Source organism: Podarcis filfolensis (assembly GCF_964270895.1).
Source record: "Podarcis filfolensis genome assembly, chromosome: 2".
Lineage (NCBI taxonomy): Eukaryota > Metazoa > Chordata > Lepidosauria > Squamata > Lacertidae > Podarcis > Podarcis filfolensis.
In genome coordinates, this window is record NC_139605.1 from 54,864,244 (window position 1) to 54,892,241 (window position 27,998).

The 27,998-nt window shown below is 43.8% G+C and overlaps 2 protein-coding genes across 9 annotated transcripts; both read left to right on the plus strand.

Annotated features, from left to right (window-relative positions):
* The first annotated feature begins 10 nt into the window (after positions 1-10).
* Positions 11-21,714, plus strand: LOC310757732 (NACHT, LRR and PYD domains-containing protein 3-like). Of its 8 annotated transcripts, XR_014545444.1 has the most exons (10): positions 1,507-1,842; positions 3,782-4,070; positions 6,586-6,606; positions 7,806-9,522; positions 10,755-10,841; positions 11,488-11,655; positions 13,932-14,101; positions 18,158-18,305; positions 18,829-18,949; positions 21,621-21,714. XR_014545444.1 is itself a non-coding variant. In XM_083603306.1 (7 exons), the coding sequence occupies exons 2-7, from the start codon at positions 3,800-3,802 to the stop codon at positions 14,029-14,031; spliced, it is 2,364 nt and encodes a 787-aa protein (XP_083459432.1). In that variant the 5' UTR covers positions 16-1,412; positions 3,782-3,799; the 3' UTR covers positions 14,032-14,275. The 8 variants fall into 8 exon arrangements, 3 of the variants coding, with proteins under 3 accessions (XP_083459432.1, XP_083459431.1, XP_083459430.1); XR_014545442.1 differs by lacking the exons at positions 18,158-18,305; positions 18,829-18,949; positions 21,621-21,714 and adding exons at positions 12,560-12,764; positions 14,372-16,565 and having other exon boundaries at positions 1,506-1,842; positions 13,932-14,262; XR_014545441.1 differs by lacking the exons at positions 1,507-1,842; positions 18,158-18,305; positions 18,829-18,949; positions 21,621-21,714 and adding exons at positions 11-1,412; positions 12,560-12,764 and having other exon boundaries at positions 13,932-14,275.
* Positions 21,713-27,960, plus strand: LOC310757814 (epidermal differentiation-specific protein-like). The gene is made up of 2 exons (XM_083603547.1): positions 21,713-21,773; positions 24,197-27,960. Exon 2 carries the CDS (start codon positions 24,288-24,290, stop codon positions 25,278-25,280), a length of 993 nt encoding a protein of 330 aa, XP_083459673.1. The 5' UTR covers positions 21,713-21,773; positions 24,197-24,287; the 3' UTR covers positions 25,281-27,960.
* The last annotated feature ends 38 nt before the right edge of the window (positions 27,961-27,998 follow it).

A 27,998-nucleotide genomic window follows, 5' to 3' on the forward strand; every position in this document is an offset into this window, starting at 1 on the left:
ACTGGACAATTTTTTAATTTTTAATTTATTTTTATTGTGCCAGACCAACACGGCCACCTACCTGAACCAAAACATTTTGTTGGCCATGGTGCAGCCACTGTTTCTCCTGGCAGCCTGAATGGAAACAGGAAGAGGAGCTTCAGGCAGCCTTTCAGCTGCCCCGCATACAACCAGCTACATTTTATTTCAGCCTGCAAATTTGTGGTGTTTCTAATTTCTACAAATGTGCATCACATAACACCCCGCCTTGGCCACCCTGTTTTCCAAAAAGAAAGTGGGAAACACGTAAAGAGATAAAGGGGGAAAGTCTGCATGGAAGGAAAAGGCACTGGTCAATCCTGGATGAATGAAGATTAAGAAAACTGCATTTTATTTCAGAATAGGAATCAGAACAATGGCTCTCGGAAACAAAGACACTGATTCAGCGATACTAAATTCCTCATGATGACAAGAAGTCATAGAATGTTTTCTGAAATGCAAGCAATTCATTGATAATGACACAACCCATCATTAGAGTACAGTATTCTGTGCAAGTTGTGCCTTTCCCTTAGTGAAAGTGCAAGGCAGGGGTAACCAACACTGTCCTCTGGCTGTTGGACTACAATTCCAACCAGCCCCAGCCAGCAAGGTCAGGGGCAATGGGAGTTGTAGTCCAACAATATCTGGCAGAGGGGTACCCTGGGTTAAGCAGAAGTAAAGTCCAAGGTGAATATGTTATTTATAGACAAATAGGTGCGTGGTTGTTTTAAATGTTGCCTTTAATGCTGTAACCCGCCTGGGACTTTAGGGTGGAGGGTGGTAAATAACTAATTAAATAATTATTAAGTTGCATTTATTTTTTACCAGTTTTATTATTTTATTAAGTTGCCCTTTCAACAATAGACGTTAAGTCCCCCTGAAAGAGTGCAGTTTCTATTTACGCTGAGCCCCAAATGGTCTGTGCCACCAACCGAAAACGCTCGCTGGCCTTGAAGAGAAATGGGGGGGCGCAACAACATACACACCACCCTTTGCCAACCTGTTGCCCTCTAGAAGTTTGGGTCTACGACTCCCATTACCCCAAACCAGCACACCAAGGATAGCTGGGGGCTGATGGGAGTCGTAATACATGCCATCTGGAGGGCACCAGGTTGGCGAAGGCTTCTATCCGCACTGCATATCCAGGCATGGCCAAACTTGGCCCTCCAGATGTTTTTTGGGACTACAATTCCCATCATCCCCGACCACTGGTCCTGTTAGCTAGGGGTGATGGGAGTTGTAGTCCCAAAATATCTGGAGGGCCAAGTTTGGCCATGCCTGATATGCAATCGAAAGCCTGACTTAGGGCACCTCTCTCCCCCTCCCCCGCCGCCTGAGCCACGTCACTTTCACTTTCTCGTTCGGCTTCTTTATCCTGGACTGACTCCGAAGAGGTGAGTCTGCTGCCCATCGTCCTGTCCCCTCCGCCCCAAATGCCTCTGCAACGCCAGCCAGCCTTGCCTAGAGACGGCAACGAGTAGGTCGTGGGCGGCCAAACGAGGCGCCATTAGGAGCTGGGAAGAAAGTTCCCCCTGGGTGGTGGCGGGAATGTGCTCGCCTTCCAGCCCGCCGGAGTGTTTCCGCCGGTGGGGCCAAGCCTGGCCGCGCTGTGGGCGGGGGAAATGGGGCAACAGGGGCCACTTGAAACTGAATAAACGACGAGGCAGCTGTTTAATGCGACCCCCGCCCCGCTCGTGTCGCAATGGACGGGGTGGCGGGAGGGTCGCGCCTGAAAAGCCCACAAGGCCGCCTGGCGGCTGGGCGGAATGGGAGGTGTTTTCCTGTAGGGGCGGAGAAGGGGAAGCTGAGAGGGACGGGCATTTGGTGAGAAAGACTTATTAGAAACCTTTTGTGAAGGAACAGTTCAGGCAGGACCTGGTGGATGATAATGGCCGAAGTCGAGCTGTAGAGCGCGTCTGAAAAGCTGGGGGTGTTTTGCTCAGAAGGGCGAGCGGGGGAGAAAGGGTTGTGGGAAGAAACCAAACTTGTTTTTGAGTAGTAGGTGATTTCTTTCTAGTTCATTATGATCATAATCATAATAATAATAATAATAATTTTATTATTTATACTCTGCCCATCCCGCTGGGTTTCCCCAGCCACTCTAGGCGGCTCCCAACAGAATATTAAAAACATGAGAAAACGTCAAACATTAAAAGCTTCCCTTAACAGGGCTGCCTTCAGATATCTTCTAAAAGTCAGATAGTTGTTTATTTCTTTGACATTCTTTAAGGATTTAAAGCAGTACCACGTCACTTTAAACCAGGGGTTAGCAAACTTTTTCAGCAGGGGGCCGGTCCACTGTCCCTCAGACCTTGTGGGGGTCCAGACTATATTTTGAAAATAAAAATAAAAATGAACGAATTCCTATGCCCCACAAATAACCCAGAGATGCGTTTTAAATAAAAGCACACATTCTACTCATGTAAAAACACCAGGCAGGCCCCACAAATAACCCAGCGATGCATTTTAAATAAAAGGATACATTCTACTTATGTAAAAACACGCTGATTCCTGGATCATTTGCGGGCCAGATTCAGAAGGCGATTGGGCCAGATTCAGTTTGCTCACCCCCATGCTTTAAACCAGGCATGTCCAACAAGGTCGATTTAATGTGGCCCCCATGGCAGTATATGTCCTGGGGTAAAATCCTAAAAAAAGCTCAACAGCTCTGGTCGGCCCTCATGCATGCTCACTTCATCAAATCTGGCCCTCTTTGAAAAAAGTTTGGGCACCCCTGATTTAAACAGTTGTGGCTTCCCCTAAAGAAGCCTGGGAACTGTAGTTTGTTATGGGTGCTTTTAGGGGATGCCTGTTCCCCAAACAGAACTACAATTCCCAGGGTTTGTTGGGAAAAGGAAGTAATTGTTAGAACTGCTCTGTGAACTGTAGCTCCATGAGGGGAACAGGCGTCTCCTAACAACTCTCATCGCCCTTAACAAGCTATGCTTCCTTCCCAGGTTGCTTTGAGGGAAGTAAGGACTGACCTAAGTGGGATAATGCTTATTTAAAGGTGTGGTGCTGATGAGACCTCACTAGTGCTTGTTCCTAGAGGGCTGGGTCAAAAGCAAAAGCTTCCCAACCTGCCACACATCTTGTGGACCCTTTAAACCCAATTTCGGGCAAAAACATCCTTGCTGCACGCTTCCACAGAACATGATTAATATACAGTGGTATCTCGGGTTAAGTACTTAATTCGTTCTGGAGGTCCGTTCTTAACCTGAAACTGTTCTTAACCTGAAGCACCACTTTAGCTAATGGGGCCTCCTGCTGCCGCCGCGCGATTTCTGTTCTCATCCTGAAGCAAAGTTCTTAACCCAAGGTATTATTTCTCAGTTAGCAGAGTCTGTAACCTGAAGCATATGTAACCCGAGGTACCACTGTAGTACAATCCTAACCACATCTTTCAGAAGTAAGTCCTACTTAATTAACTGAGACTTTGTCCCACATAAATGGGTTTGGATTGCAGATTTACATCCCTTGTTCAGGCAGTACAGTTCCAAAGTGGTTCTTGTTTTGGAAATATGCAGTGACAGATGTAAATACGGAGTGGATGGCTAGGTGGGCTGCTTCTGTATAATATGGGTACGGTAAAGACCCACACATGGATCCTAAAGTCGGTATGCGATGTCAGTGTTATTCCCTTCCCTTCTGTCCACCCGGAAACCTACAAAATGTATTCCAGAGGCCTTTCTCGTGTGAATTACTGCATGATGGGCAGGCGACATCTTTTCTTCTGGCACTTAAAATGGTTCTTTGCTTGCAGCCTGGCTGTGAGCTGGCGATGGAGTCAGGAGGAGGAGCCACAATGCAGGACTTCCTACTAGACGCCTTAGAGGATCTTGGCCAAGAAGATTTTGAGAAGTTTAAGTTTAAGTTGCGTACTGCAGCAGCTCCTGGGGGTAAGAATATTCCACTTGGACGGATGGAGAAGGCAACTCGGGAGAAGATGGTGGAGCTTCTGGTTGAGTTTTATGAGGAAGAGGCTGCTGCCCTGATGATAACTATTTTTGAAGACATTGGTCTCAAGTACAATGCTTCTAAACTCAGCAAGGGTATGGATTTGTACTCACCTAGATATAATGTGCTATATAATTGACTGCAGTTCAGTATAGCTAATAATCGCTTAGAGCAGGGCTCAGCAAACTTTTTCAGCAGGGGGCCGGTCCACTGTCCCTCAGACCTTGTGGGGGGCCAGACTATATTTTGATTTTTTAAATACGTGAACGAATTCCTATGCCCCACAAATAACCCAGAGATGCATTTTAAATAAAAGCACAAATTCTACTCATGTAAAAACACCAGGCAGGCCCCACAAATAACCCAGAGATGCATTTTAAATAAAAGGACATATTCTACTCATGTAAAAACACGCTCATTCCAGGACCGTCCGCAGGCTGGATTTAGAAGGTGATTGGGCCGGATCCAGCCCCCGGGCCTTAGTTTGCCTACCCATGGCTTAGAGGCTGTTCACCCACCCCTAGCTCTGCTCACCTCACAATTTTACAAGTTCATTGTATTTTTATTTTTATTTTTCAAAAGCGACTCCTTTCTGTGGAAGTTCTCTGCCACAAAACAAAAATTGCCATTGCACGTAACAAGAGGCTGGAAGGGAAAAGGGGAGGAAAGGAAACAGCAGCCCTTCACACAAATCCTTTCCAGACTTGGGGTGACACATTTTTTCTTTTCTTTTTTTTACTGCTCTTCTGTGAAAATCTGGTATATATGAAAACTTGTTATTTCTAAAATAAAATAAAATAATTTGGAACGTGTGCACACAGGTGAACACATATCTGTGAGCAAGACTACAGGTGGCCTAGATTACCTGGCTTGGAGCCACACACACATATTTTAAAAATTATTTCTGACTGTTCTGTGTAATTCTGGTATATTTTGAAACTTGTATTTCAGTTTTTATTTTTTTACAAAAAATTAAAAGGTGCATGTAGGGGTAAACAAATACCTGCTTGCATTCCCACAAGGGACCTCAGGTATCCAGAACTTACCATGCGCAGGAACGTACTAACTGAGGGGACAGGGACAGCAACATACAGTGCAGTACATCCCATCAAGCCCCACTGCTATTGAGGACTGGAAACATTGAGATAGATTTTAGAGGCATAAAATTGAAATTGCTCCTCTGTGGATGACGGCATACGTATACACACAGAGAAAATAATTACTCGTTGTCAGAGCTACCCTAGGTCCCAGCTCACAAAGGACCAACGCTGCTTCGTTGTTAAGTATAAAAGTCTTTATTGAAGTTCAGTTTCACTTCCAGAGCCGCAGCGCGCAGCCCCACGTCTAAAGTCTCAGACCACTGATGCTCCGTCTGAGTCTCCTCCCCCTTGACACCAATTTAAGATTCTAGCCTTGCTCCACCTTCTCCGCTGCTCCTTCCTCCTCTGGGTCCGCCTGCCCACCGGGGTTCCGCCCTTTCTAGCCTCTTCTCCCGCTGATTCCCCTGAGCCTTCTCCCTCCCTCCGGCGGGCTTTAGGAGCTGGTTCCCCATCCGGGTCTCCTGCTGTTCCGCGCGCCTGCACATTTGAACTTGGCGCGCGCGCCCAGCCAGCAGCTTTCCTCCTGACCGTTCCACTGCTGCTGTCACTGCTTCCCCCATCGGGGGGGGGGGCTAGCTGCAACTGACCTCCCCTCCGTTGGAGGCGTGGTCAGCCCTGACTCCCTCTCTGGAGGAGACACTGCTCCTGACACATGTGACTCCTCCCCCCCACTACGCTCTGGTGGGGAAACTGGTCCCGATCCTCCACTGCTGCTTTGGGGTTCCCCTCTGGCTCCTTGTTTCTGGTGCGTCCCCCCTGGGACCCCCCTTGCCCTGACCATCGGCGCCCCCTTCTGGGAATCTTCTGATTCGCTGGAGAAGCTCATGGAATCTCTCGGGCCACTGTCATACTCCCCTACGCTGCCTTCGGATTCTTCCCCTTCGCTCTCCCAATCCTCTCTCCCTAGTGCTCCTGCTCCTGATTCCCTGACACTCGTGTTCACATTAGTGCCCTGGTGTAGACACAGCCCAAGTGAAAATAATTCCTTTCTGACAGAAACCTTCCAAAATGTTCTCAGATAGCTGGGGGGGGGGGGCTTACTTTCCTCAAGCCATTCAACCAAGCAAAATGTTTTTAAACACCGTTTACTTTCATTTGCTAAAATACAGTTCCTTCCATTTGTTCTGAAACTACATAGTAAAGGGAGGGAGAGACTTTTAAGCGCCAGTAAGAAGGAGGAAATGAAAAGGAAGGAAAGAACTCTGATCAGATGGAGGGATGAGGCATGGTGGGCGCTGCATAAAATAGGGTTGGGATGGGCACATGGGGCTGCCATGCTGCAGGTTGCCCACCTGTGATGCAGATGATATAGAACTGAATTTGATTCCAAATGCTAGTTGACCTAAAGCCCCAAAGCCTGTCTCAAAGCTGGCCTGAACTCAGCTTTTCAGGAAGGGGCTTGGTATGTACAGTGATCCTTTCAACTTTCCTATACATTATGAGCACCAGAGTTAAAAACCTACTGATCGCAATACAAAAATGTCTGACCAGTTATTTTATTTCTTTTCAGAGGTTGGGAAGCAATTTCAAGGTATGTAAGCACCTCATCGTAAGCCATTGTAAGTTTTAGTCTAGAACTCAAGATAAGTGGATCCCTTGTGCTAACTTTTCGAAAACAGCCTAGAGAGAGCCAAAAAGACTCTTGAGGCTCAGTAATTTGTAGAATATGTTTGAAGGAGAAAAGCAAACAAAATTGGATAACCACAGGATTGTGAGGCATAACTGCAGATATCAGGTAAGCATGGCCTCTGGAAGATGTAAGTATTTGCATCGCTCTCTAATTTGGGAATATTGCACTGTACCAGTATTAAGAGGGGAGGGAGTGGTAATAGAGAGCTGGTGCTAGACAGAACAGGACTAGAGTTATTCTTCTAACATTGCCGATGAGCTCTAAAATGGTCAGTGGTGATCAGCGTCTGGCCTCCCAAGAGATTGTTTGTGGCTCCCAAAGATTCCCCCACATTTGAATTTTTTATTTTAAGTAAGCTTTCTTTAATTGCTCGCTCCTATGCCCATCCTTTTCTTTTTTAATCTGTTTAGTTTCTGCTCCCACAGATATACTTGTGATGCCAAAAGGTTTTCTGTGTCCCCAAGCCCCTCTCTTCAAAGTTGACTTTTTATTTATTTTTTAAAATACTGATCACTCCCAGACACCCCCTGCTGTAACCTTTTGATGCCAAAAGGTTTTTCTGAAAACTTGTTCTTTCCAAAGCAAATAAACAAAAGATACAAATTGACCACACCCACTTTCCCCTCTGTGACTACAGACACTTTTTTTTACCAGCCATGTGCACTTTGACATGCCCATGAGTCAGTACATTTTCATATATATTTATGATGGGGAGGGCGGGGATACAGATCCCATAAAGTAGAGCCAAAGTGAAAGAGATGTATGCTAGTTTAGGTTTTCCCCAATGATAGGGACAATTCAGAAACAGTGCAGGCAAACGGTATGCCTGATTCGGGGTATTTGAATGTTTTAATGTATTTTTAATAGTTTGTTGGAAGCCGTCCAGAGTGGCTGGGTTTCCCAGATGGGCGGGGTATAAAATATTACTATGGTGATGATGATGATGATGATGATGATGATGAACTCTGCAAACTTGCAAACACAGACCTTGGTAGTCTTGAGCAAAAGAAAAGTTCTTTAACTTAGAGGGTCTGCATAGACAAGGGACCACTGTTGCAATGCCATGGCAGGTGGTTAATCCTTCTCTCTGTCTATACTAGATTACAAAAAAAAGTATGCTGAGAATGTGAAGGAAGAATACTTGCTAACAGAGGACAGAAACAGTCTCTTTGGTGAGAGCACCCCATTAAATGCCCGCTATATAGAGTTACTTATCATCAAAAAACACCGGCCTCAGAAGCAGAGGGAACATGAATTGGTTGCTACTGGCAGGCTGCACATGGACATCTTGGAAACCAACAGTTCAAATTATTCATCAACTGATATACAAAGCCTTTTTGAACCTGATGAATCGGGAATAGCCCCAAGAACTGTGGTGTTGCAAGGACCTGCTGGTATTGGTAAAACGATGACCGTGCAGAAGATTATGCTGGGCTGGGCTGCTGGGGAGCTGTACCAGGATGTCTTTGACTACGTGTTCTGCATTCGCTGCAGAGAACTAAGCCTTGCTGAAGATGCCAGCAGCCTGGCTGACCTTATTGTAGATCAGTGTCAAGACATGTATGCCCCAGTGAAAGGGATTTTAGCCCACCCTGAAAAACTGCTCTTCATCATTGATGGCTTTGATGAGCTTTGTTGCTCCTTAGAGCTCGTAGGAGACAGTTTCTGTGATGATCCTTATTCAAAGGTGTCTATACAGGGTGTTCTGAGCAGCTTGTTGAGAAAGAAGCTTTTGCCCAAATCCTACCTGTTAATCACCACAAGACCTGGTGCTGCAGAGAGGCTGCATGGGTGCTTGAAGTTTCCGAGATTTGCTGAGATCCTTGGATTCACTGAGAAAGGTCGCCGTGAGTATTTTTTCAAGTTCTTTAAAGATGATCAGAAAGCCAACCTAGCACTGAGATTCATTGAAAATACTAGTGCAGTCTCCACCATCTGCTTCATCCCCATGGTGTGCTGGATCATCTGCTCTGTCATCAGAGTTGAACTGGAAACTGAAGACGAGATTGCAGACACCTTGGACACCACAACAAAAGTCTTTGTACAGTTTTCTCACAATCTTCTTAAGCATGATTCTGCGAAATGGAAGAACTCCTCTCTGAATGAGCTCGGAAGGCTCTGTTCCTTGGCACGGGCTGGCATCCTGGGACAGAAAATCCTCTTTGAGGAGCAGGATCTCAAGGAGCATCATTTGGAGGTTTCTGCTCTTAAAGACCTCTTTCTAGACAGAAGAACATTCCAAAGGGGGATTGGCCGGCACAACCTGTACAGTTTTCTCCATCTCTGCTTCCAGGAGTTTTTTGCTGCCATGTGGTATATTCTGCAGAAGGACTCAACGGAAGTTTCAGATAACAGTATGGGGGACTTGAAGACACTTTTAGCTGAGTGCGAGAAGCCAGGCAATGAGCATTTAACATTAACAGTATGCTTCGTATTTGGCCTGAGCAGTGAAAAGGTGCGCATCTTTCTTGAGCAGACTCTGCAGTGCAAGACATCTGACCTTGTGAAGCCTTTCTTGCTTCAGAGAGCAGAAGAAGTGGCGACTGAGGAGCCTCCTCGAAAAGGTCATTGCCTGCTGAAGTTTTTCCACTGCCTGTTTGAGACCCAGGAAGCAGAATTTGCAAACCGTGTGATGCATCATTTCCAGAATATTAACCTTTCTTACCAGATGCTCTCGGTGCTGGACTGCAGGGTTTTGGCGTTCTGCTTGCAGCACAGTAAAATCGAGGATCACTCCATTGATCTAACGTTTTGCAGGCTGAAGTCTTACCACATGAGAGCTTTGGCTCCAGGAATAAAAAACTGTACAACTTTAAAGTAAGTGATGCCATCATATTGTTTTTTTAGGAACAGCAAATGCCAGGCATTTCAGGATTTGAGTGGAGAGCCTTTGGGTTGGGCACTGATTTGTTTTCCCCTTTGTTACTAGGATTACTTGTCAAAGGAAGACACTCCCAGACTCAAGCACACTGTGTTGTAGTGGTGGAATAGCCATGTATTCACTTCTTCACCATTTCTGAAACCATATGAAATCAATGTGGCAATATATGCCTTGTATAAATGCCTTGCTGTCAGTAACCATGGCTCAAAATCCCTTCCAGTCTCCATCTTTGGCTCAAAAGCTCATGCAGTCTCCTTGTCCCCCTGCCTAGAATAGTATGCACAAGAAGGTAAAAAGCCCCTGGTTTCCCTGGCTTGAAAATCCTAGACCAGCAAAGTCATGCATGTAGTTGGGAGATGCATACTGGGCTTGGAAAAATAAATGTTGATGGTGGTGTAACTAACGTATTCCTGGTCACCATTCTATTTCTCAATAGAAATTTTGAAATAAGGAAATAAAGGCTATATTCCCGTACACACCTACGTGGGTGTAAATCTCCTTGAACTCAATAGGACCCTTCAGTAGCTATGCGTAGGAGTGCATGGAAGGTGTGTTATTTTTCTGCTAAGTACACAGGTGCCAGCCTTCCCCATAAAAACTTTGTTCTGTTCTCTAACACCTAGAATTGGTTGACACTGTGGTAAGAGTGCCCATCTGCTTGGCCGCTCTAGATTTTCACAGAACTCAAAAACCTGCAATTAGAAATCTCTGTGTGTTCAGTCAAAACAAATTTCACCATAGATTCCATTGTGTATTACAGCTACATTTTAGTTTTGACAGAATTCTGGCTTGTGGTTGTTTTTGGACCAGAAACAGTACCATGGTTGGAGAACAGAAGGGACGCATTGGGGAGCAATAAGTGTGTAGGGGCAAGGAAGGGAATAGAGCGTGGGATCCTTCTTGCCCATAGCACCCTCAGAAAGCCACTTCCTCATACACAAACTTTTAGTAATCCCTAATTTTCAAGTATTTCTCTGTAAATGGCTAGAAGCCTGTTCTTTTCATAAGGAAGTGGAGATTTCACACTTCTGTGTGAGCTATTAAGTTTCTACATTGGATGGTCCAGTTCCAACTATGCAGACCCACCTTCTTATATTCCTCCTAGATTTTGAAGAATCAGCCCTGAATCTTTTTTCATCTTTCTCATTCTCTGTCTTTCTCATTGTAGCTTTGGAAGTAACAAACTTGGAAACTCAGGAGTGCATGTTCTCTGTGCCACTCTGAAGGAACTAGACTGTAATGTAACCACTCTAAAGTAAGTAACAAGGGAGCAGAGACACATACAAAAAGTTGGGTGTATGTATGACGTCTTTGTGGGCTTGGAGTTCAGATTATTTGCTATCTGCGCACTATTCCAATGGGGTGCAGGGTCTGTGGGAGTCTGGATGCAACTAGCTGGCAGTGAGAGAGAAATTTCACAGTGGGAAGGGTTTTTAGACACAAGTAGCCAGACACTGGTGCTGAGAGCAGGATGCAAAGACAGAGTAAGGTCTGGGAACAAGACCAACAGGACCAGGGACAGCTCCACATCAGCAGACAAGTTGTCTCCAGGAGATACAGAGCTCATCTCCTTATAATTTCCTCTTAATGACTGCTCAAGTCCCACTTCCAAGTAAAGTGGGGGGAGGAAAGCACTCTGGCTCAGTAGCTTCCTAGTATGCCTTCTGGCACATAAGGCAATGAGGAAAGAGGAATGTTAGGTATTCCTCATACTGACTATTCAAGCTGGCAACTTGGCTTCGAGTTGCACGTTAAATTCTGGAAGTAGACTGAATAATAGTTTGCTTGTAACTATATATTCCTTTGAGTCTGCTCTCACCAAAGTTTTGAGGAAAGGATAATAGTGCTTAGATGTAGTGTGTGATCTGCCTATGACCTTGCATCCATTTTGTCCCTGCCAGTCTTGATGAGAATTACCTCACAGATGCTTGCGCCCAAGAACTTTGCACTATTCTGAGCACCAGCCACACGCTCTGCACCCTAAACCTTCAAGACAACTCCTTCTCAGAGGTTTCTGTGCCTTTCATCCGCCACCTCATGGAGACCTGCCCCAGCCTGACTGTTCTGTCGTAAGTGCTGATAAAGGGTGGGAGAGAGAACTAACCTTGCCTTCCAGGAAACCGATAGGATTGCTTTGCTGTTGTCGCTCCTGAGGCCAAAGAAGTGAAGTGGCAGGATGGGAGGAGTATTTTGACTGAATGGCAAAGGATTAAGAGCAGGTTTCTCAGAGCATATCTGTAATGGTTCTAGGGGTTGCTCGTGCGTAAATCGACGCCACACCTGGCTAGATTACCTGGGTGAACCCTTTCTGTCTGGACAGCCTCTCACCCGTGGCTGTCTCAATCGCTGGCAGAATCCGTGGGCGTTTCTTGAACTTCTTCCAGCAAAGAAGCTCTTTGATGCCTAGTCGCCGCCTACTCTCCCTGCGCGGAAGTCTTCTGCGCAGGGAGGGTGTGGGCAGCGGAGGACCCGTGCTCTCCCCGCTGGTCTCCGGCAAGGAGTCCTGGAGCTACCTCGCCGATTCCCCCATCTGCCCCCCTTCTCCACTGGTGCTACGCTGAATTCCTTCCCCAGAAGATGGGCTGCTTCTCTCCCTCCCGGGACGCTCTCCGGAACCCCTCTGGAGCCCTCCCTCTCCCTCGGGCTCCGATGGCAGTTCCCTGACAATATCTGACCTTACAACTTGTCACCAGAAGAGTTTGCTCTTTATAAGCAGATTTCAACATAACAAATACACACATTTATGCTGACATCACACACATTTCCATCCAGAAACAGAGGGTGGTTAAAAGAAAAGGGAAATTGCTGTTTCCAGTTCCTTTACATGGGAATAAAATGGTTTGAGCACATGATGTAAGGCCAAAAGCTGAAGCCAGTAAAACTTTCCATTCTGCTAGCACGCTCTCCTCCTGCTCTCATTTAGGTCCAACATAGAGATTGATAGTTGTGTAACCACCCAGTTCATCCCACCAGATTTGCTCCTGGCCAACTGAAGACATGGTACAGACTTGCCAGATTCAATGGTGTCTTGGACATAGGAAGAGAAGGAAGGAAGGAAGGAAGGAAAGAAGTTGTGATGCTTCTTGCTTGCCTCAAGGATACATTGCAGCCAAGCAAACACACTTGAGGGTGTGGAACAGTGTCAGTGAGGAAGAGGGAGAGAGGAAATACAACCTAAGTAAGGAGAGTCCTGAGGTTTGGAGGGCTGCATTCGGCTTTTGGGCTTGAGATTCCCTTCCCCTGCCTCAGTCACATATGTCGAGCTCCTGCATACCCTTAAAAAATATCACTCACTTCATTACCTTAAGTTAAATCACTGGATCCTTCCTCTCTCTGCTGCTCACTTCATATCATAGGATATGAAGACAGAAGGTAGCATTGCAGCCCACTCATAAAAACTGCAGCTTCAGATCCTGGTACAGTGGTACCTCAGGTTAAGTACATAATTCGTTCCGGAGGTCCGTTCTTAACCTGAAACTGTTCTTAACCTGAAGCACCACTGAAGGAATGGGTTTCTGTGTAGCAAGTTTAAAACTGACTCAAACCCCCCCTTTTGTTCTTTCAAAAGAGAGCATTTTAAAATGCGTAAAACTTGAGCTGTTGAGCAAAAGCATAATAAGGACACAATTGCATAAACAAGCTCTCTCCTTTATCAGTCACGGGGAGGGATGACCCTGACTCTTTAGGGGAACAAAGAAAACACGTCAATACTTTATCTTATGTGCTCACCACAAAATACGTGGGGACCGATGTCCGGGAAAAACGCCAAAAGCCTGTTCCCAGAGATCATGACCTCTTCCAAGATAAGAGTAGGAACAGGAATATCCTTTTATGGTCAGGAGTGCAGGAAGGAAATCCCTTTTATGGTTAAGAGTGCCGGAGCAGGAACATCTGTGATGTCAACCTGCGTGTACAAGCTGACGTGGCTGGGGAAGGGGGAGAGGTGCCTGGAGGATATATATACTGCATGAGACTTGTCATTTCTTTGGACTTGCTGTGGACTTGATCACGCAAGTGCCTTCTGCTATCCGGAGAGCAGAATAAACTCTTTCTTTGAACCAACTCAGTGTCATTTGACTTCCTTCCTCCTGTCCCGGAGCAATGCAGACCCAATCGGTGAACTCCAATAAGGCTGCACCACTTTAGCTAATGGGGCCTCCTGCTGCCGCTGCGCCACTGGAGCACAATTTCTGTTCTCATCCTGAAGCAAAGTTCTTAACCCGAGGTACTTTTCTGGGTTAGCGGAGTCTGTAACCTGAAGCGTACGTAACCTGAAGTGTATGTAACCCGAGGTACCACTGTATTCATTTGTACTCATTTCTGGTTATCTTTCCTTTTCTTCCAGGTTGGGTAGTAATGGATTTGGTGAAAAAGGAAGGAAACGCTTGAAACAGCAAGAGAAGAAGTTAACTAAGTCAGGACGTCCTTTTTTGTTGTGGCTGTGACACATTCTAATTTGTATGCTCTGGATCAACAGCAGTCATGTTACCAAAGGGCAGCATTGTACTGAATCAGGTAAACGTGCTTGTAGCTGCAGGATGGGAGTTCTAGAGCTGAACATTTTTTTAAAAGAAAGAAAGGCAGCTTTAAGGCTCAGATGCAGAGCTGCCAACTTTAGTTGTTGAAATTGCTTCCCAAACAGGAAGGTTGAAATGAGCAGTCATTGAATTAAAAAAGTAAGCACTTTGATCAGCTATCTGATTATTATTTTTTTAGTATTTTCTTACTCAACCTAGCAGCCTTGTTTTAATTTCACTTTAATTTGTATACCACCTTTCTATATAGAAGGCTGTTTACAAGCTGAAGAAACAACAAAATTAAACAACACCAATCACACATCTTATTAACGATCCAATCCAACACAAATAAGGCAAATAAAAAAATATGGCTTAAAATCAACAACTTATATCCAATAAAGTAATATTCAACAGTCCCATTAGAATATAATAGTACCCTATAAAAATAAATTTCAAAATACCAACAAATAACAATTAAATAGAAATCCACAATCAACAATTACAATAAATCATTACTTAAATTATAAAGATAATAGCAAAATTACAATACATAAGATACCGCAATACATAAAAATTCTTGTAAAAAGATCAAATTGAGCAGCAGGGGCACATAGTTTATGAAATTATTAAAAGATTCCCCCCTCCCCAGGTCACACAAAACTCCTCTCTTCCAGCTGCTTTTGCTGTTCTTAAAGCAAAGGCTGTTGAGAAAGGGTGTTGCTCAGCTGGGCGCGATTAAGGGCAGGCAAAATGAGGCTCTTTTGCTGTTCTTCACACTTCCCAGCCAAGGGAGCTGACAAGATGCTGAGGCAGTTGTAGTTGTTAAAATGAGATGAAGAAGCAAGGTGTTATGGCTACTCACATCTCCATGAGTGGATAGAAACTAAATATTCTCATAGCTTTATTACAAGTCCTGCAATCTTTGTCCACGAATGTGAAAGTTGGCAACCATGTTATGGTATCTTCTAGAGTTGCCATATTTTGAAGATAAAAAAAAAGGACACCTTTGCCAACTTCTACTTTATAACTTTGGATCGCTATGACAACACTTATTTTACATACCCACGACAAAGAGGACGTGTCCTGGATAAAGAGGACATATGGCAACCCTACAACAAATCCAGGTCCTGCTCAGACCCTCGTCAGAATAATTTGCAGAGCTGTATATTGATATATAGTAACAGTGAGTGTATTATATAGAGGGGGTGAATCAGGAAGGGGTTTGCATGGAATCCTCCTGCACTGTGTGGCCACTGTGGGAACAGGATTCAGGATTAGATGGGCTGTTGGCTTTATCCAGGAGGACTTTTCTATGGTCCTCCAAGAACATGGTCTGTTAACTGGTAGAAACCATAGATCAGGTATCCCCAAACTTGGCCTTCCAGATGTTTTAGGACTACAATTCCCATCATCCCTGACCGCTGGTCCTGTTAGCTAGGGATGATGGGAGTTGTAGTCCCAAAACAGCTGGAGGGTCAAGTTTGGGGATGCCTGCCATAGATCATTTTCACATGTACCATTATCAACTCAGGTATCACACATCCTCATTCCTTAATATAAATAAATAACATATTTGTGCAAATACAGAACCTTACATTTATCTCTGCTGAAATTCATTGTTAGTTTTTTAGTAGTTCTCCGCCCTGTCATGAAAATCTCAGTTCCTTTTTCAGTTTTCTAAGGTCTTAGCTACCCTTTACAGCTTGGCATTATCTGCTGATTTTTATGAACATCCCTTCCTTCATGCATGTCATTTGCCTCCTTCATATTTTTTTCTGTGTGTTTTATTTAATGTTTATTTGTGGATTTTAATAGTACCTAATATAATGACTCAAAATATAAAATAAGTAGAGCATATCCATGAAAATAAATGGCAAAATGTCACATTAAAACTAGGAAAAAGCGCACTGTTATTTATTTATTTCATTTATGAGTTGCTTCCCATGAAACATCCTGAAGTGATTAACAATAAAAGCACCCAAGAATAAAACCATATTTCTACATTTTAAAATCACAGCTCAGGTACAGATTGGGATAAGAATTAACCTTCCATCCCGCCCTTAAGTGACACATTTCAGTCAAAGTAAAGCATTTTTAATGGGAGAGTTAAGAAAATGTTTAAATCGCTTTTGCTGAAATCAGTGGGATGTGTGTTGTTGTGTGCCTAGTCTTCTTTCCCCTTATTACTAACTCATAAAGAGAAGCATGGGAAGTGAGGTGGAAGGCGGGGCGGGAAGTGTTTTGCATTGCCATCAGAACATAGGACGATTTCAGCCTAAAGTGGCTTCAAGGAGATGAAGGTCCATAGCCTGGGTGCTACGCCTGATAATGCCTAGTCATCTGTACTTGAAGTTCTTCCACTCAGATGGTGCCTTTAGAAAAGCATCCCCAGCAAACATTTGCATTTCTTCTGAACGTGGCAGCTACAGTGTGGCTTTTAATTAAAAGCAGATGTAACATTTTATTGTGCTTCCCTAGGGATTTTTGTTCTCAGAAACTGTTGGGTCATGATTGTTGGGTCATATTAAAAATCCACCATAAAAGAGACAGCCCCAATGTGCTTATGGAATGTTGCAATTGTGCTCAGCGGACGGCAGCAAGACACTAAAACAGCTTTCAATTAGAATTACACAATTTCCCCTTAGTTATGGCCTTAGGAAGTGGTTCATGGCGTCCAGAGATAGCAGGAGTACCTGCTTGAAGGGGCGTAGGAAGGGGGCTGCGGGGGGTGTGGCTCACCCCAGGTGTCATCCTTGAGGGGGGTGACAAAATGGCACACCACGGGGGTCGGCACTTACCACGGGGCCTGGCCTGGCCAGCACGCCCAAGCCACCCATCACTCCTGGGCATAGCTGTCAACTTTCAGATTTGAAAATAAGGGATCAGCAGCCTCACCTGTCCCGGGGACAGTCTACGGGATATCTAACAATCTGGGATAGCAGCAGGAAGCAGCGGGAAACGGCGCTGGAATAAGGGAATTTCCTGCAAAAAAAGGAAAGATTGACAGCTATGCTCCTGGGAGTGACGTGGCTCAGGGCCCTGTGCTGCCTGAAATGGCAGCATGGGGCTTGTGTCCACCAGGCAAACTCCATAGGCAGTTCGCCGCTTCGCCCCCCTGGGCGGATACTGAAACCTCCCCAATGTGCGGATTGCCCTGGCCCCGTCGCTTTGGGTGCCGGAGCAGCTATCTACACCCCTGCCTGCTTGATGGTGCTAGTATCTCTGGAAAATGAATGGGACATATTGAGTATCCCATTTTGCACGGAAGGTACCCATTTGCTCAGAAGCAGAGGGAGCCCCCTTGGTAGTTTGACTTTTTCAGAATTTTCAGGGGGTGGCTTGAGAGAAGGCATTCTCTGTGGCAGCCCCTAAGTTGCAGGCTTCCCTTCCCGCTGAGATGTGTCTGGCACCTTCATTATACAGTTTCCATTGTAGGCTGATGATGTAACTCTTTATCCTGGCCTTCAGTTAAGTATTTTTAGGAAGCACCTTACTCTTGTGACCCCAATTTGTTTTAAACTTTTTAATATCATGGGAGCAGTTGTGCTATTCTGATTGTTCCATCAGTCCAAGCATTTTTGTTTCCATCCTTTGTTAAAGAAGAATACAGGGCACAGATTGCTTAATAGAGTACTGTCCGTACTCTTCTGTGGTTCCCCAAAGAAAGGAGAGACCTATGGAGGGGGACAGAGGCAGCAGCGTGCGGGGGGATGACTCGGGGTTTCAGTTTTGTTTACACAAATGCACAGAGTATTGGAAACAAGCAAGAAGAACTTGAGCTCATAATACAGGGTTGCAAATGTGAGTTACCAGTAACAGGCATTATTGAAACCTGGTGGGATAAGACTCATTACTGGAATGTAGAAATTGAGAGGACAACCTGTTCAAAAGGAAAAGATCGATTTCATTTCCCAGAAGGTGGAAGAAGCAACAGGGGGAAGGGTCATCTCTCTTGGACCTGGTCCCCACCAAAAGGGAGGAACTGATCCATAAAGTGAAAGTACAGGGAAACCTGGGAGGAAGTGATTATGTCCTCCTCTGTTTCATGATACAGAGGCAAAGGAAAGCTGAGTGTAGTCGGACACGCACTCTGGACTTGAAGAAGACTGATTTCAAAAACCCGAAGGGACTACTGTGTGACATCCAATGGTAAAATATACTCAAGGAGAAGGAAGTTCAAGATGGATAGGAGTTTCTTAAAGGTAAACTATTGTAGGCACCATCCCAACAAAAAATATCAAGTGTGAGGCACCTAAAGAAACTGGTGTGGCTGCATAAGGAGCTTTCAGATGAGCTTCAGGTATAAGAAATGGAAGAAAGGAGAAATTACAAAGGATACATGAGTAGTCAACAGTTGCAGGGGAAAAGTCAGGTGGGCCAAAGCTCAGAATTAACTCAGGCTTGCAAGAGAAGTTAAAAAGGATTTTTAGAATGTTTCTTCGGCTGGATGGCCCTCAGAGTCCCTTTCAAGTCTACAATTCTATGACTCTTATGTTTTTACCAGTGTATCGGTTTGGTATAAGTTGAAGAATAAATTTACCTTGCTTTTGTCTCCTCATACTTCCTTATTTTACAATGAAATCATCTCACATGCAGGCGACATGCTCAGTGATCTTACATCTTTGTATAAAGCAGAACTAGACTGAATTAAAAACAACAACAACTAGGCAGCGGGTTTAAATACTATGTAAAAATTACTAATACGTTGACTGATTTTCTCTGTAGTTGTATCAGTACTTTCAAATAAGAGAAGTACCATATTGTTTATTAAGGAAATGTGGACCTTTGAGAGCAGAAACAGAATTTGAAATATTATTAGCATCAGAACACGATAAGGGTTTAATTGGTAAGGCCTGTATTATAATTATTAAATTGGATAAGAAGACTGGTACATTTATTAAAAAGGGCTAAAATATTTGACAAGAATTAACAGAGAAGGAATGGAAATGGGTGTTGGTTAGAATACCAAGACAGTATTATAACTACAAATTTCAAGAAAAATGCCCATGAAGTCCAATATCAGTGCCGGTATATTCTCAAATAAATGCTGGAGCTGTGATGTGAACTAAGCAGATAGCTTACATGTTTTTTTGGAGTTGCCCAGTAATTCAAATTTATTGGCATGCTGTTAGAAATATTAGAAATGGCTGGTTATTTATTGTTAAAGGTAAAGGTAAAGGAACCCCTGACCATTAGATCCAGTCGTGGCCGACTCTGGGGTTGCGGGGCTCATCTCGCTTTATTGGCCAAGGGAGCCGGCGTACAGCTTCCGGGTCATGTGGCCAGCATGACTAAGCCGCTTCTGGCGAACCAGAGCAGTGCACGGAAACACCGTTTACCTTCCCGCCAGAGTGGTACCTATTTATCTACTTGCACTTTGACGTGCTTTCGAACTGCTAGGTTGGCAGGAGCAGGGACCGAGCAACGGGAGCTCACCCCTTCGCGGCGATTCAAACCGCCGACCTTCCAATCGGCAAGTCCTAGGCTCTGTGGTTTAACCAACAGCACCACCCGCGTCCCTATTTATTGTTAAATTACTCTAAAATATTATTATTTGAAAGGTACAGTGCATGATGTTGATTTGCAAAATGTTTTAAATTGACTAGCTGTGGCATTGCAAAAGGTGGCCTGGAAAAAGTACAATGCCATCAGTAACAGACTGGGTTGAAACTTTCTGGAATATAGTAAAAATTGTTTTCTTATGTGAACAGCCTTAGGAAGTCTAATAGAAAAGGTTGAAAAATTTGCAACCCCACTAGGTGGCACTCGTGATGTTTCTCCAAAATGGGTTTGATGCTGTGGGAAAATTCAGGTGACCCAATGTCTAGACCCTAAATGAATTCCACAAACAGAATTTCAGGAATGGGAGTAACCAGAGGTTTAGCTCAATGAAACCCCTCCCCCCCGAATATTGTGGTCTTCTCTTCAAGTAATCAAGCAGAAAGTTTGTGGGGAGGGGAGCCAGTGGTGTGTTTAGAGCAGGGGTAGGCAACCTGAGGCCTGGGGGCCGAATCCGGCTCAATTGCCTTCTCAGTCCAGCCTGCTGATGGTCCGGGAATCAGCATGTTTTTACATGAGTAAAATGTGTGCTTTTATTTAAAATGCATCTCTGGGTTATTTGTGGGGCATAGGAATTCGTTCATTTCCCCCCCAAAAAATATAGTCCAGCCCACCACATGGTCTGAGGGACGGTAGACCAGCCCACAGCTGAAAAAGGTTGCTGACCCCTGGTTTAGAGTGCTGGACTAGAGCTGGGAAGAACCAGATTCAAATCCCCTCTCAGTCATGAACTAGACTAGGTGCCCTTGAGGTAGTCACTATCTCTCAGCCTAATCTATCTCACACAGTTGGTGTGAGGATAAAATTGGGGTGGTCAAGAACCATGTATGTTCATTGGAAGAATAATGGGACATGAATGCAGAAAAATAAATAAATAAATAAACAGCCTGTAGCTATGTGTGAGAGAGAAATGCCCACAATTTATAGAATCCACATGGGTTGGAAGTAGAAGCACGATCGGTCCAGGAAAGGATTGTCCTCACGTGTTGACAAAACGTTTTTAGCTGGCAGAATTGTGCAGCTAGCTTCATTGCTTCTGGCACGTTGTATACCAAGTATGTAACCAGCTACTGTCATTTCCCTCATTTTCTTTTTCCTGCCTTTATTGTGGACGGCAAATTGTTGCCCTCCAGATGTTTTTCGACTCCAGCAAGTCCATGCTTGCTGGGGCTGCTGGGAGTTGCAGTCAAAAACATCTAGTGGACACCAGTTTGGCAAAGGCTGAGCTGCAGTGTGTACCTAGAAATTCCCACTTTGTCAGAGGGCAGTGGGAAGGAAGCAGCAGCAGAGTGATGATTTAACCCAGGGATCAGCAACCTTTTCCAGCCGTGGGCCCGTCCACCGTCCCTCAGACCATGTGGTGGGCTGGACTATATTGCGGCGGGCGGGGGGGAATGAATGAATTCCTATGTCTCACAAATAACCCAGAGATGCATGTTAAATAAAAGCACACATTCTACTCGTGTAAAAACACGCTGATTCCCGCACCGTCCATGGGCTGGATTTAGAAGGCGATTGGGCCGCATCTGGCCCCCCGGGCTTAGGTTGCCTCCTGACTTAACCCTCAGCTAACTCTGTCCATCAAAAGAGCCGAGTATGGTAAGCTCAATACTGTTCTTTTTCTTCCCCAGTTATCCTCAACTGTAAGTGAAATTAGAAGGATGGAATCTTTCTTTCTTTCTTTCTTTCTTTCTTTCTTTCTTTCTTTCTTTCTTTCTTTTTCTTTCTTTCTTTCTCTCACTGATGAGGAACAGAGCAAAAAATCTGCCTGTGAGCAGCACTTAAAAATGTATCAGCCTCTGTCTGAAAGCAAATGGAGCTGCACACATGTTGGTTTTCATACAGATTGGCGAGAAAACCGAATTCATAAATCGGTCGAATTCTGGCTCCAGGATTTGTCTCTTGACAGCTTGTGGGTTGGGCTGTGCTGAAATTCTTCCTTTACTTGCATTCTTCAGACTGGCTGCAATGTTTATAGGCAGAGGCAATCCTTACAACATCCTAATTGCTTCCATGTTTATTACATGCCCGCCTTATATAAACCTAGCAGGACTCCTGAGAGCTCCAGGCTGCTGAGCAAGGCTGGCTGCTCGTGCAGATCGCCTAACAAGGTGGGTGCAAGTATCTCTCGCACAGGCTTGTAGCTTGCCGCCAAGAAAGTGTGGGATGGGGAGTTTATCTCTATGTGCACATAAATGTTTTACTTTTATAAATTAAGGCTATACCAGTGATGTTAATGATGATGATGATAATTTTACTGTTACCTGCACAAGTCCTGGGGCAGCTATAGGCCAAGTTGCAGTTGGAGCTGCCAGAGCACAGCATCCTCCTGCTGCCTTTCCCTCTATTTTTCACCTCTTTGTTTGCATCTTTCTGTCTACCTATCCTCTGGTTACTTTCTCTGTCCGCTTCCTTTTCTCTTCCTCAGCTTCCCTCAGCTCCATTCTCTTGTTCCCTTAATTTTCATTTTATCTTTTCAATACTCTTTCCTCCCTCTCTAGCCTCTTTCCCTCTTCCCACCCTTCTCCACATCTCTCACTTTCCCCACTTCTTCTCAGGATATATGCTCTTACATGAATGCATATCTAGGTTGTTTGAAATGCAGAAACATGAGACTTGACTCATGTGTTTCTCTTGGTTTGCAGAAATGTCAGAAGGTTCGGCTGCCTATAACACAGAACAGAACAGAGATAGATTGTAAAGGGCAAAAACATGACCCAGTGGCTAAAAACTGAGAGAGATGCAATGTTGCAATTTCCCACCCATTGGGATAAATAGCTTTCCTATTTCGTAAACCACTTTGTGGGTTTTTTGTTTTTTTACAACCAAGCTGTTTTCATACATTTTATGAAACGAATTATGAAATAAATGCATCTGTCTCAGCAACTCTTTAGGAAACCCCTTCATATAGGTAGGAGCATAACAGGCTGATCATAAATGAGGACCTTCAAAATAATATTCAAACTAAGTGTATGTTGATTCCTATGGGAAAGAGAGAACTGGGCCCTACTGCAGCATACGCAGAAGCTGCTTTTCTCCACTGATTCTTTAAGCAGTCCTTTAACCTGGCAACAGGACATCTTTGTGGGGTGGGACGCTGTCTCTTTCCCTTCCGAGAATGCAAAAGAAAGTTTTTTCTTCTCTCTTCCCCATAATGGGGCAGAAGAGCAGGAAACTGTCTGCGTACGAGAGAGAATATGCTGTGTTCCTGCATGTGTGTTTGAATGAGTGCATGTTTTTGACTTCCAGTTTGTGTTTGTAAGGATGTCTGCATGCTCTGTGCCTGCATACATAAACATTGTTCCCCACTTTTTAGTATAAACTAATCCCAAAGCTGGGTACAATACTAATAAAACATGATTCAATTGTAATTTAAAAACTATAAAGCAGGCATGAGCAAATGCACAGGCCAAATAATACCTGTTAGTGGCTTAAATGTCATTCTCCCCACCCCAGCGTTTCATGACATATTTTTATGGTGGTGTACACACCAGAGAGGGGGCAGCGATTTCGTCATCCAGTGCATATTATCTGATTTGTCCCCATGTCTGCAAAGCCCCTCCAAAGTATTCAGTTAAGCTGTCATCTGCGCATGTGCTGTCATCTGCGCTTGTGTATCAGATGTCTCCATTGTCTACCTCAGATTAACTGCAGCTTACATTTTAAAACCAAATAGGAGCTACTTTGAGGGAAAACACACCAAACAGCAGTATTTCTCAAGTAGTTACAGGATGTATATGGATTGTGGCTAATGTCATGTGTACTTTGCTTCAAACACCAATGGTGGCTGCGCAGTAGAGCTGGAGTAAATGGTAATGCGTACACAGCCACAGATTCAATCTGGGGAAGTGAATAGGCCTTCAGTTGGCACCGAAAGCTTATAAGAGCGTAGTAACCACAGGAACATAGGAAGTTGCCTTACATTGAGTCAAGACTCATTGGTCAATCTAGCTCAGTATTGTCTGCAGCAGGGGTAGAGAACCTTTTCTGGCCAGAGGGGGTTGGACCTTAATCTCCCCACACCTGGCAGGTCCAATTTGACAAGTAGTTGATGCTTGAAGTCTTGTACTTTGAAAGCCCTTTGCAAGGAGCCCCATGCTGTTCCTTAAACTTCTGAACATTGGAGGTTTAAAAAGCAGCTGTTGTTTACAAAGGGCTTTCAAATAGCCCCCTGCTCTTTGAACATCTGGTTTTTGGAAACCTTTGCAAGCAGCCCCATGTTCCTGCATCTCTCTGTACTTACCTGCCCATCTGAATGTCTGTGAGGGAGGTGTGTGCAGGTGAGCCACACTCATTTTGAGCACACCTACCACCGGCATGGGGCGGATAGCTGACAATGTGTGACTCAGGTTAGAAAAGGTTAGCCGCCCCTTTTTTAGAGCCTTGTAGGCCATGTTGTGAGGGTGCCCTGAAAAGTGTGTAAAAAATATTGTCAATAAATAAATAATAACATCCCCCTATTCAGCTGTCAAATGTGTACATGCTGCTACATGTGCTTCTAAGGGTGTGTTTCTCTGTTTTTCCTCTCATGCAGACTGAATTCCTGTTGAGGAAAACTTCTCCATCTTCGACCCGATAAAGATCCAGAAAAGTTGCCCGTTTCCCCCCTCTCCAAACAGCTAAAGATGAATAAAATTATTGTTTATGAAGAGGAAGACTTTGAGGGGTTCAGGAAAGAATTCACTTGCAGTGTTCCTGACCTACGTAGTGTAGACTTTGGGGACTGCATTTCCTCCCTTAAGGTGATTGGACAACCTTGGCTGGTCTTCCGTGATCCCAACTATAAAGGTGTGGGTTTTGCATATGAAGAAGGTGAACATAAGCACATCCAGTTAAGTAATAACATTTCTTCTATCCAACTAGTCACTGAGGACTTGGAAGATCCTCAGATCACACTTTATGAGCACCCTAACTATGAAGGGATAAGCAAAGTGATAAAAGAGGAAACCAACCTAAGTTACGGGTATTTCAATGACAAGGCGTCTTCCCATATTGTCCAGAAAGGTGCCTGGCTCCTCTATGAACATCCAAGGAGAGGTGGTTGGTACTATATAGCTCGAGAAGGAACGAAGCTTGATAACTATGGCCCTTTGTATCATTTCCATGATAAGTGTTCCCACGTGTATCCCCTTAAAAGTGGCCGGCCTGTTATCACTAGCAGGATCTTATGGGACCGCATGAACTTGGAGAGTGAGAGGGATGTGATGATTGATGAGATAAATTGTATCAACACCACAGAAACAGAGCAGACATTCACCACCACCAGCAGTCGAACCTATGAAATATTCACAAGCCACAGCTTCAAATTAGCAGTCCCTAACCTTCAAATAAATGAGAGTTTCAATTTAAGCATAGATCCGAGCACCAACCTGACAGTAGAAAAAGGAAAGATTGACTCTGTTACTACTGTAAACAAAGTCGAGGTGACCATGCCAGCCAAGGTCCCCAAAAAATCAGAATTGAACATCCAGGTGATCATGAAGGTAGTCACGGCCTCTGTTCCTGTGGAGCTGATCATCACCAATAATGGTAAATCAAGGACGGAAAATGGGCAGTATCATAGTGTGTCAGGACGCAACATCACCACCAAATACAGCATGAAATCAGTGAAAAATTAAGCAGAGGACCAGTAATCACCAAAAGAAAAATGACCGTGCCAGCCAACAACCCACCTTCATTTTGAACCGAACAGCTGTAGATTCAAGAAGAGCATTTCTCCCTTCCTGTGAGGAAGACCGTTACCTACAAATGGGGAGATGGGGCTGGACAATGGGGAGTATTGCAATGTGTCGAGACTTTAACAGCAGCACTGAATATATCGGAATATATGGGGACATTATTTTCACTGTCTCATTTCTCTGTTCATTCCCTCTGCCCTGCCACACCTGCCTTACCCACTTGCATGTAGAGAAAATAATTAGGATTTTATTGTCTACAGTATGCTTCCCACCTTCCCAGCACCTTTATGGAAGTTTTAACTTCCAACCCACTCTTCTAATTTTGCAGATATTTGTATCTGAGTGGGAAAATTGGGTGTGTGTGTGTTTTAGTTCATTGTGATTGGTTGAACGTAACCTGTCCTAGGAAAGAAAACATTACCTTTTTTTAAAAAAAGAAAAGACAACTGCATTTCTTCTTCCATGGAAAGATAAGTACTTGGCATCTGGAACAAGGAAAAATTATTAAATAATATTTTTTTGCATGTTCCTTGATCTGCTATTACTGCAGACATTAAAGACACTATACTATGCCAGATGAAATTCCTGAAAGCAGCAAGACTCCGATGCTGGTTTCGAGGGACTGATGAAGAGGAACTGAAGGGCAAATTGATAACAGGAGGACTGTGTAATTCATATAAAAATATATAACAAAGAAATCTGGAATCCACAGTTAGTACAATGAACTAGAAAATAGTCTCACTTCACTGACAAAAGACATCCGACAGAGAGAATCTAACAGAAAGTAGCTGTTAGGACACAGGTTGGTAATAAATGGCTTGCATGCTCAATTAAGCCTCCACAGCAACTTTGTATGGTGCAGTTCTATTTATGTTTCTTAAGTCATATCTGATTTTTAAAATGATTTCTAGGGTGAATGGTTGCAGATATGCACCTCCTTAACTGCTATGTTTAAGCACTCTGGCGAACATGCTTCTGTCAATTTTGTTTCACTGTGTTTTTGCATCATGTATTAGACTTCAGCTGCTGTTTGGATGCTTTTCTGCTTATTAAACCAGACTGGTGAATATCTCAGTACAACTATACGTATATGATTATACTCTTCGGAAATGGCTCACAGAATGCCAGCAAGAAGGGGGTGACAGGGCTGCATGATGAAGAATGGGGGGGGGGTTTGACATGTGGTCTTCCAGGTGTTATTGAATACCAACACCCATCAGCCCCAGCCAGGTTTGGCAGTGATCAGGAATGGTGAGAGTTGTAGTCCAGCAATGTTTAGATGGCTACATCTTTCACATCCCTCATCAAGAGGTTATGAGATAATTAGATGACTCACAGTGCAGTCCTATACTCAGAAGTAACTCTCACTGAGTTTAATGAGGCTTCCTGCCATTTAATTATGTATAGCATTACAGCCTCACACTTTTACATCTAATTCAAACTAGTCCACTTTGCTCATTCCAGTATTCAGACGGACAATAACTTTTATATTCTACCCAAGTTTCTTAAAGCTAGATTCTGCCTGCCGATATATACCATGTATTATTATGATCTTTTAAAACCTCCCTTCAAAATATAATTTGTTTCCGTAACATCATTTAAATCAAATGAATCTTATTAGTAAATGAGATAGTATGCCTGATATTTGCATGAATGCAATGTTAGATGCAAGAGCAGAGTATAGTATCTAAGATATTACAGCTTTGTTTTTTATGTAGTACAGAGCATAACAGAAAAATGAGAAAGCAGAGTTCAATTCATTTCACCCTGTCCTTGGATGAGATAAATTTAATTGCAATCTTCTTACTGTTATAACAGTGTATTATTTCAGCAAAATAAGGATTGGCGATGGATCTCCTGTGGCCCCTGAGGTTGTAAATTAGACATGGACAATTTTTAGTGTGTTTTTAAATATGTAGTTACTGGTAGGTAGCCGTGTTGGTCTGCCATAGTCGAAACAAAATAAAAAAATCCTCCCAGTAGCACCTTAGAGACCAAATAAGTTTGTTATTGGTATGAGCTTTCATGTGCATGCATGGTATCTGAAGAAGTGTGCATGCACACGAAAGCTCATACCAATAACAAAATTAGTTGGTCTCTAAGGTGCTACTGGAAGAATTTTTTTTATTTAAATATGCAGGTTAGTCTATACAAACATTACATTCTCTAATAATTGTACTATATGATTAGGACCTCATACGTCATTATTACACACACACACTGCTAATTTGTCAAAACATTCAGTTTCCATAGAGCATAAAATATACATAGTTTTAATGTATCAATAAAAGTTGCCCTAAAAAAAACCATGTAGCAAACAATGTATGATGTTCTACACAAACATAATCCACTCATACACATGTGTATAGGCCAGGGGCCATCAAAAATTGAGTGAATGAATAAGGGTGGATGTGACAACAATTATAGAAGGCCAAAGTGTTGTTAAGAGAGTGCTGCAGGCTTTATAAGGGCTCAAAATGGTGGAGAAAGACCAAGATGGAGATCACAAACTTACTCCTCAGTGGCAGAGAGCTCTGGACAGGATTGCAGGACAGGTGGCATCTGCAAGCAAGAAACATTAAAGTGAATTGCAGTTCAGAAATAAAGTCATTTATTTACTAATTATATATGTATGTGGCCAGTGAAATAGAACAACTT

Bases quoted from the DNA above. Each gene is read 5' to 3' on its own strand.
- LOC310757732 (XM_083603304.1), top strand. From the start codon at position 1,567: ATGTGCTCGCCTTCCAGCCCGCCGGAGTGTTTCCGCCGGTGGGGCCAA. The intron at 9,523-10,754 runs GTAAGTGATGCC...TTCTCATTGTAG, and splicing joins AAAAACTGTACAACTTTAAA to CTTTGGAAGTAACAAACTTG. The intron at 11,656-13,931 runs GTAAGTGCTGAT...CTTTTCTTCCAG, and splicing joins CCCAGCCTGACTGTTCTGTC to GTTGGGTAGTAATGGATTTG.
- LOC310757814 (XM_083603547.1), top strand. From the start codon at position 24,288: ATGAATAAAATTATTGTTTATGAAGAGGAAGACTTTGAGGGGTTCAGG.